This window comes from Carettochelys insculpta, chromosome 4, assembly GCF_033958435.1.
Source record: "Carettochelys insculpta isolate YL-2023 chromosome 4, ASM3395843v1, whole genome shotgun sequence".
In the NCBI taxonomy this organism is placed as follows: domain Eukaryota; kingdom Metazoa; phylum Chordata; order Testudines; family Carettochelyidae; genus Carettochelys; species Carettochelys insculpta.
Genome location: NC_134140.1, coordinates 97484199 through 97494133, shown reverse-complemented (window position 1 = coordinate 97494133; position 9935 = coordinate 97484199). Strand labels below are relative to the sequence as shown.

The 9935-nt window shown below is 39.3% G+C and overlaps 1 protein-coding gene across 2 annotated transcripts in view; it reads right to left on the bottom strand.

Moving 5' to 3' along the window:
• Window positions 1-6408: 6408 nt before the first annotated feature.
• The window catches only part of MFSD8 (major facilitator superfamily domain containing 8), a 28647-nt gene continuing 25120 nt past the window's right edge, over window positions 6409-9935 (bottom strand). For both annotated transcript variants that reach the window (XM_074993317.1, XM_074993318.1), the window contains one exon: window positions 6409-8727. In XM_074993317.1, coding sequence (XP_074849418.1) covers window positions 8521-8727 — 207 coding nt within the window. In that variant the 3' untranslated portion in view covers window positions 6409-8520. The remainder of the gene's footprint in view (window positions 8728-9935) is intronic.

Sequence of the window (9935 nt, the reverse complement as noted above, 5' to 3'; positions counted from 1 at the left end):
ACTTGTTTTATATTTTTGTAGCAACCATTTCCAATGAAATTTCCCTGCAAAAGCATTTTACATATATAAAAATAAAATGCAGCGGTAATTGTCCAGATCATTTGGTTCATTTAACAAAACCATGGCCTCAGACATTTCAGATAATGGCACATTGGTGGATGTGAGTAAAATAGTACAACTTCAGTTGTAATGTTCTGACACTGAATAACGTACACAGGCACACATCTGAATTTGGTCCACTGAGTCAAAGGGTGTATAATGGAGTGGAACTGTTTAGCAGAATGTTATACAAATGAAAGGCTTTTTAGGCTACCCCTTACTTCTAGTTTGCCTACTGAAACAAAGAATTGTAAGTTGCACCTAATTAGGATCAGAGGGGTATCCATGGTAGTCTGTATCTTCACAAAGAAGCAGTCCTGTAGCACCTTAGCAATCACAAATGTATTAAGATATGAGCTTTTGTGGGGAAGACCCACTTCTGCAGATGGATCATCATCTTACCCATGAAAGCTCATCACCTAATAAATTAGTTAATTTCTAAGGTGTTGTAGGACTACTTGTTTCACAATAGGATCGTTATGCCTAACTTATACTTCATTTGGGCATAGGTCACCTCTGTATTTGGCCAGCTTTGGTGGTGAATTTTTTTAAGTTTGATACAGGGAGACAATATTCAGAAATGTAAGTACCATGCTAGTTACCTTTTGCAGTATAGTTCTGTAGTTAAAAAATGGTACTTTTTTTTCTCTCCACAATTCAGACAAGTTGCTTAAAGTCTAAACATACTTTGGTAGTCACTTTACTTCTAGCTGGCATCTTAGGCAAACAATTATAAGTTAAAAAAACAGCACTCTTTAAAATAGTCAATGGATCCTTAAAAACGAAGTACTCATTGCATAGGTCAGAGCAAGAACCTACTGCTCAATCTTTCAGCAATTTCTGACTAAGATACAGAAAGTGTCTAGACTCAAGGCAATGTCCTCACTAGACATAGTTTACCACTGATATGTAATTTTAGCTTTGCTAATTGCATAGCTAATGTTGACTTATCGGCAGTAAACTTTGTCTGCCTACATGGAGGAAGGGCAATGGGACTGTTTCATCAACCTTCCTTATTCATGGCCTCTCATGAGGAGTTTAGGGGTCAACTTTGACCCACAAATGCATTGTGAGGGAGCAGTATGATTGCTCAGAGCTCCAGTATGAGGAAGGAGAAAATCCAGTTGAGTGTCTTTGGGTTAAGCTTAGAGGTGGAAGTAACAGAGGTGATGTAGTTGGTGTCTGTTACAGGCTGCCAGATCAGGGAGAGGAGATAGATGAGGCTTTCTTCAGGCAGCTTAGTGAAGCTTCCAAATCACAGGCCCTGGCTCTCATGGGAGACTTTAATCATCCGGACATTTGTTGGGAGACCAATACAGCAGCACACAGACAATCCAGGAAGTTTTTGGAAACTATTGGGGATAACTTCTTGGTACAAGTGCTGAAGGAACCGACCAGGGGCTGCACGCAACTTGACCTGTTGCTCACAAACAGGGAAGAACTAGTAGAAGAAATAGAAGTGGGAGGGAACCTGGGCTGCAGCGACCATGAGATCGTAGATTTCAGGATCCGGATGAAAGGAAGAAGGGTGAGCAGTAACATACAGACCCTTGATTTCAGAAGAGCAGACTGACTCCCTAAGAGACCAGATGAGCAGGATCCCTTGGGAAACGAAGATGAAGGGGAAAAGAGTTGAAGAGAACTGGAAGTATTTTAAAGTAGTCTTACTGAAGGCACAGGAACAAACAATCCCGCTGCGTAGTAAGAAATGCAAACATGGTAGGCAACCAGCTTGGCTTAACAGGGAAATCCTTAGTCAGCTTAAATTCAAAAAGGATGCTTACAAGAAATGAAAACGAGGACAGTTGACTAAGGAGGAGTATAAACATACGGCTGGAGAATGCCAGGCAGTAATCAGGAAAGCAAAAGCACAATTGGAACTGCAGCTGGCAAGGGATGTGAAGAGTAACAAGAAGGGTTTCTACAGGCATGTGAACAATAAACAGGTTATCAGAGAAGGTGTGGGGCCATTACTGGATGAGGGAGGTAACCTAGTGACAGATGATGCAGGGAAAGCTGAAGTACTCAATGCTTTTTTTTGCCTCAGTCTTCACGGACAAAGTCAACTTCCCAATGATGGTCCTAGATGATGCAGTATGGGAGGGTGGAGGGCAGCCATCTGTGGTGAAGAAACAAGTTCTGAGCTATCTAGAAAAACTAGATGTGCACAAGTCCATGGGTCTGGATTTAATGCACCCCACACTACTGAGGGAATTGGCAGAGGTCATTGCTGAACCTTTGGCCATTATCCTTGAAGACTCTTGGAAATCGGGGGAGATACCGGATGACTGGAAGAAGGCAAATGTAGTGCCCATCTTTAAAAAAGGAAAGAAGGACAATCCAAGGAGCTATAGACCCATCAGCCTTACCTCAATCCCTGGGAAAATAATGGAGGGAATCCTCAAGGAATCCATTTTGAAGCACTTGGAAGAGGGGAAAGTGATCAAAAGTAGCCAACATGGATTCACCAGGGGCAAGTCCTGCCTCACCAATCTGATCAACTTCTATGACGACATAACAAGCTCTGTGGACATGAGGAAGTCAGTGGATGTGATATACCTTGACTTCAGCAAGGCTTTTGATACGGTCTCCCACAACATTCTTGTCCATAAGTTAAGGAAATATGGATTGGATCCTTGGACTATAAGATGGATAGAAAGGTGGCTTGATGGTCAGGCCCAACGGGTAGTGGTCAATGGCTCAATATCTGGATGGAGGTCTGTTTCAAGCGGAGTGCTGCAAGGCTCGGTTCTGGGGCCGGTGTTGTTCAAAATCTTTATTAATGACCTGGATGAGGGACTGGGTTGCACCCTCAGCAAGTTTGCAGATGACACAAAACTAGGGAGAGGTAAATACGTTGGAGGGTAGAGAGAGAATCCAGAGGGACCTGGATAAATTGGAGGACTAGGCCAAAAGAAATCTGATGTGTTTGAATAAGAAGTGTAGAGTCCTGCCCTGGGGCGGAAGAATCCCAAACATTGTTAGAGGCTGGGGACCGACTGACTCAGCAGCAGTATGATGGAAAGGGACCTAGGGGTTATGGTGAATGAAAGGCTGGATATGAGTAAACAGTATGCCCTTGTAGCCAAGAAAGCTAATGGCATACTGGGGTGCGTTAGGGGGAGCATTTTGAGCAGATCTAGGGAAGTAGTTATTCCTCTTTATTTGGCACTGGTGAGGCCACATCTGGAATATTGTGTCCAGTTTTGGACCCCCCAGTATAAAAAGGATGTGGATTTGCTAGAGCAGGTTCAGCGAAGGGCAACAAAAATGATTAAGCGTCTGCAGCAGAAGACCTATGAGGATAGGCTGAGGGATTTGGGCTTGTTTAGTTTACAGAAGAGAAGACTTAAGAGGTGATTTAATAGCAGCCTTCAACTTCCTGATGGGGAGCTCTAAAGAGAAGGGTGAGAAATTGTTCTCAGTGGTGTAGGTTAGATATTAGGAAAAACTTGACCAGGTGGGTGGTGAAGCATTGGAATGTGTTGCCTCGAGGAGTGGTAGATTCTCCATCCTTTGAGGTTTTTAAGTCCTGGCTGGGATGACTTAGTAGGGGTTGATCCTGGTTGAAGCAGGGGGGCTGGACTAGATGACCACCTGAGGTCCCTTCCAGCCCTGTGATTCTGTGATACATGTGAAACAAAACCCTGAAATGTTGGTCTTGAGTGGGTTGATCTTCCATGGTAGTGTGGTTGCAGGCTTAGTTTACAAGTGAAATCTTAAAGTAGGAAGTATCTTAAAGGAAGAAAAAAAGCTGTTACAGACAAATGGCTTAACCTCTCTACCACCACTGGAAAAGTGTGTGTTTTTTTTTTCAGTGTCAGTACAAGGAAGGAGTATTTGTGGACTTCGTAGTAATTGAAAGCTGCAAGCAGTTGAATTTGTACTAACTTTCAGTGCTCCGATGTACAAGTTTCTGTGCCAAAACAGAGCTTGCTCATGGTTGCTTCACACCATGGAATTAACAGCCTTTTAGGACTAACTGTTGACAAGCAGCTGTGGAACATAATAAAACAGTGAGCAGAACTTCATTTCACATAATAATTTTAGACTTGTATAAATCATCAGTCACATTCTTCACTTGAAATGGTGTATCAGATGCTTTTTTTGTGGGGTGGCTGAGGGAAGAGGTTAGAAGCCTAAAACTTATTTAAGTCTTAAAGCTGACAATGAAAGTGTGTTTGGCCAGTCTTGGACCTGAACAAGGGAGGATATGGCAATATAGGGTGATGGCCTGTAAAAGCTTCCAAATCTGAAACTTGACCTAGTGTTACTAAAACAACAAAACCCTTGCACGTTAAGTTAGCCAGTATACACATTACTTGAAAGACTTCACTCATGAAATTAAAATATCTTCAAGTTCTTATGTAACTTAATATTTAGAGTCTGTTCTGGTATGGCTATGGTCTGAAGAAGTGGGTCTGTCCTACGAGAGCTCATCGCCTAATAAATTATTTTGCTCGTCTTTAAAGTGCTACTTGACTGCTTTTTGTTTTCATGCACTGAATAGATATCCTTCAATGAAGGATGGTTAACTGCCTTATAGTTTTACGCATCTGTTACATTTCAAAACTTGAAACTAATTCAGTTCATTGTGGTGAACAGCAAAACAAACCAATTAGCCTTTTGATTAAAAGATGTGTGTGGGGTACTTGTGCTCTAGAGAACAGGTTTTAATCGTCTACTTGTATCTATCCCTAAGCTTTACATTTAACCAAAACATTCATGCTCTCTATTTGCAAGAACTTTTATAATTGAAATCATTTTAAATTCCTCATTCAATGTACAAATCTTCCAGAATTTATGGTCTTGTGAAACAGACACTTACAATTTAAATGGCTAAGCATATTACTTTTCTACCAAATACTACAAAAAAACTTAAATCTACTATTTCTAAGTATTAGGAAATGTACTTTCCAACACTCAGCCTACCTCTATTGCAACTTACATTTTGGTCCTAAAAATTCTTAATTGGGAGTAACACCTGTTAGATCAAGGCAAAAGTCACTGGAGCAACTGCAGATCATGTTCCTCTTTATCTTCCTTTTAGTGGTGAGGGTTTACTGGGAATAGTGGAAGCTTTTTTATATACTGGGCTCTTAACTTGTACAACTCTCAGCCCTTAGTCACTTCTCTTTTTTTTAAAAAATATTCTATGAGCTGGTCTCTGGTACCAGTGGGATTAACACTCCAGTGATTGCTCACTGGAAGTTGACTGAGTACATCTAGTGAAGACATGCTAAACTGACCACCCCCATTGCTCCTTGTTGACTCTGGTACTCCACAAGAATGAGAAAAGTAAGAGGAAACAGGAGAGCGGACCCTGTGGTAAGCAGATATAAGCTACATCAGCTTGAGCTATGCTACTAACAACTCAAAGGGTACATCTACACTAGGAGCTAACTTCAAAGTTAGGCATTACTTTGAAGTAGCCAGCAGAGAGCCTACACACATTTTCCCTTACTTCCAAGTTAACTCAGAAGTAGGGAACCCACCTTCCAAGTCCTTCTTCCATTCCCAGAAAGGGAGTAGTGCCCTACTTCAAAACAGAGGGTGTGTAGATGCTCAACTTCAAAGTTGCTTACTTCCAAGTTGTACTTAGAAGAAAGCAACTTCAAAGTTATTTTTGTAGTGTAGACACAGCTTAAGTGCCTAGCTCACATTAACTTTTTCCCCCATAATGTAGACCTGCCAAGCATTGTTTTTAACTGAAAATGGAAAGATAGTATATTAGCCTCCTTTAGTGTTGCTGCTTCAGTTTCCACTCAAGTCAAAGTCACCCTCCAAGACGTCCAATCACAGCCATTCTGCTACTATTCAAGATCACAAAAACAGTTAACATACCGTGGATAGGACAGCTAAAGCAAACAATTCTGTTGTGCACGCTGTAGCATAAGATCGTATTCCTTAATGCTTAAAGCCACAGCAACTTTCACTTTAGAGACAAATTTATATTTTACTATTACAAAGTCTGTCTTTCAAAGGAGACATACAAATGAGGGAAATTGAAAATGCAAATGAGGTAGATTTACTTATCTGCTGCCTCATTTGCTTATTCTTTCAAAAGAAAGGCAATGTAGACACAGCTTTTTCAAAAGTAAACCCCATCTTTGAAAACACTTTTTTTTTTTTTTTAAAAGGAAGAAGGGTTCTTTCAAAGATGGGGTTTACTTTTGAAAGAACTATGTCTACATCGCTTTTCTTTCCAAAGAATAAGCAAATGAGGCACCAGATATGTAAATCCACATCTGAATTTTTGATTTCCCTCATTTGCATGCCTCTTGAAAGCACAATGCTAGTAGACACAACCCAAAAGTACAAAATGTGTATACTGTTTCTTTAATGCTCTTATTAAAATAAATCAAACCATACTATATTCTTATGGTAGCTGTATCCACCTGTAGGCAGATGTCCTAAGGGGAAAAGTTTAAAGAACTAATGCAACTGATTTATAAAACTGGCAACGTATTTTCTGAAATATCAAGACACTACAGCCATCCTTACTTTGGACAGAACTTGGATGTTTAGTGAATGTACAGGGCAGGCCTATTAACACCATCTTACAGCAAGAATGCTCTAAATGTGATTCACAATCTAGCACAAGTTTATTGCTGGGGGGTAAACAGATTTTTCTGGGGGTACATCAAGTCACCTGGAAACTTTCATAGTCTTATGACAGGCTACATGAAGCATGTGTGAAATCAGTACATAATAAAATTTCATCTCGACAATGACTGTTCTGTACAATACACACAAAAGAGAGTACAGTATATTCAAATTGATTTATAGTCATAGTAAAAAGAAAGTAAGCAACCTTTCAGTAATGGTATGCTGCCACACCTACGTTTGATTTTATAAGCAGGTAGTTAAAGTGAAGCTTTAGGGTATGCAAGACAAATCAAACTCCTGAAAGGGATATAGTATGCTGGTATGGTTAGGAGCTACTACAGTGCTCATTTTCTTCTGATTTCAAAGGAAGGAGCCAGAGTGTTCTATAAAGTTACCCATTTCTAACTCATGTTTTATAAAGAGGCTGGTGAGTTGAATTTAAAGTTAAATAGAAAACATCCTTGGACATTTCCCACAGAACCTGCTAAAAGTTATGCTTCAGGTTTATTGCCCACAGCCCAAAAGAACACCGCCTGTGTACTGCTTGCTGTAATTTTATTAGCCACAACATACACCGTAAGTGATTTAACTGAATTAATAGTTTAATAGTATTCACCATTCCTCTTCGAAAGCCATAACTTAGCTTCAGTTGGAAAAAAGGATTGGAATTTGTTGCCCTCTGATCAGAGGAACTTAATCATCATTTTGTAGTTCTTCCCTCTAAAGATGATGCTTAGCATTAATAGGTTTTTTTTTTTTTTTTATTAATTTAGCTGATCTGTGCTGCAATGCTTAGTGTCCTATTCTGCATTATAGAGTTTTTTTGTGGGAGCAACATCCTTTTCTATTTTAAATGCTTTTGATTCTGCAGAGAAAGTGCAAATGTTAGAACGTTCAGTTAGCATTTATAACAACTTTTACTTCAGTGGTCAGCATGTTCTAATGGTGGGCCATAGATATGTTGTTACACATTTAATACTGAAAATCAGGATACAGTTAACATTCAAGAGCAACCAAGGCTTTAACTTCAGCTAAAGGAAGATAATCTTTTCTTTGAAATACAGTCTAGAATGTGTAACTCCTATCCATGAGTGAATCTGATTTGATTTTTTTCCCTAACTTTACTATATAATTACACAATCATTCTAGGACTTAAGTGATATGCAGGTAACATTTGACTAGTATTTCACAGAAAAATGTAAGTTAAATACCCAATACCCATTAAAAGTCAATGGGAATTAGAAACCAAGCTCAGATGTTCCTGTGAAAAAAATCAGCCTCAGTTGTATTTCAGCTTAAATCATTCAATATTGATTATTTTTAATTGTTTCCATAAGTATTTATTTTGCAAACTACAGCAGTCTTTTCAGAACACAATATTTTTCCCATTAACTGTTGATTAATCTGTTAAAACAAACTGCAGGTCATGTGTACATTAATTAGAGGTAGGTGTATTGATACAAAGTGCACAAGGCTCAGTGAACTGTATTCCTGATTCATAGAATCAAGTTTTTTTTTTTAATTTTCTTAAAGGATGTGCTTACAACACAGCCACTATATTCCTATAACTAGGGCTCACAACTGCCATTCCATTTAATGGATAAGTCTTACAGTTGTCAACTATAAACTTCAGCATTCACTACCCTAGTTTGATCAAACATCGCTTTTCCCTTTTGTTATCAAGAAAGAATGTGATCATTAAAAGGATAACATGCATGCTATCCTACATGTTTCACAGGTTATACTGCTCAGTCACAAGTACAGCTGTATAGGCTTATAGCAAGACACCCTTTCATTTTACATAGCTAAAAATTACTCCTGCATCATTCCATATCGGACAGAAAATTCAATAAGTCTTTTGTACGTTACTTCCAGTAGAAAGAGAGAAAATACAGTTATTCCACAGATTAAGCTGAATGCCCAACGTGGCCCCCAGCGTGTATATATCTGGCTCACAAACACTGGGCCCAGTATACGTGCTCCACTTCCAGAGGCAGTTAACCAGCCCATGTAGACACCCTGAAAAAGATTGAAGAACTGCTATTTAATAATAGAAAAATTGTGTTAATTTTCATTAATAGATCATGTACTGAAATAAGCAAGAAAAGACTAACTGGACTATTAGCATATGTGCTTGACTTGTTTTTAAGCAATAAAAGATTAGGCAGAATTAGATGCCCAGAGTACAATGCACTTTGTAAAAGCATTTATTATTTGTAATGAAGAACATACAGGCTATGACTATACTGCAGCCCCATTTAAAAATAAAGTATTTTGAAATAAACATAACTAGACAAAACACATTTTAAAATAGCACACAGCTATTTCAAATTAGCTTGTGGCTCCAGAAATGCTATTTAAAATAGTGCCACTGGAGCCCAGTATGGCCTATTTCCAAATCGTGCTATTCTGTGTCTTAGTAGTGCCTTTCAAAATAAGTGTTATTCCTCTTGCATTGAGGGTTACCAGTTTTCAAATAACGTACCCGCTATTTTGAGATCATTTCGAAATAGCATGTGCATATAGTGTAGACAGCTAAGTGATTTCGAAATTATTTCGCAGGTGACCCGGGAGCAGGTGCTCCAGCCCATACAGAGCAGCCTGTCTGCAGTGAGGAGGGCCATCCCAGCTTGGCTGGGCTGGAGTGGCCTCCCCAGCACCAGGTCACTGCAGATGGGGGGACTGCTCCAACTGCACTGGAGTACTCTGCCACCTGCGGTGGCTCTGCAGGGCTAGAAAAATCCCTTGCCTGTGTCAGGCTGGCAGGGTTATTCTACCTCTATTGGTTAACCATAATGGGTAAGCCTCATCATTAACATCCCTAAGATCTAACTCTGTTTAATTCTTTGTCCTTAAGAGCAATGAATCTTTAGTTCCCTTAGTAAAATAAATTTGATATATGGAAGTAAACTATCAACACACATTTCAGAACAAAAAAAAGAAAAGTCTTATATAAAGGATGGGACACTATCATGGAAACCAGTACCTCTGTGAAGAGCTTAAGGTCCATGGCGAGTAACTCCTAAGCATGAGCTGATGCTTTGACAAAAATGGGCTTACAAGATTTTGGATGTATATTCAATATAAATGATGAGCAGAGAGGTGGTATTTCCTCTGCTTACAACATTTGCAAGAAAATTACTAAAATAATGGGTCCAGTTCTGGAAATCACATTTTAAAAAATACTGAAGAATTGAAAAGGGCTCAAAGAGAGCCAGAAGAATTGT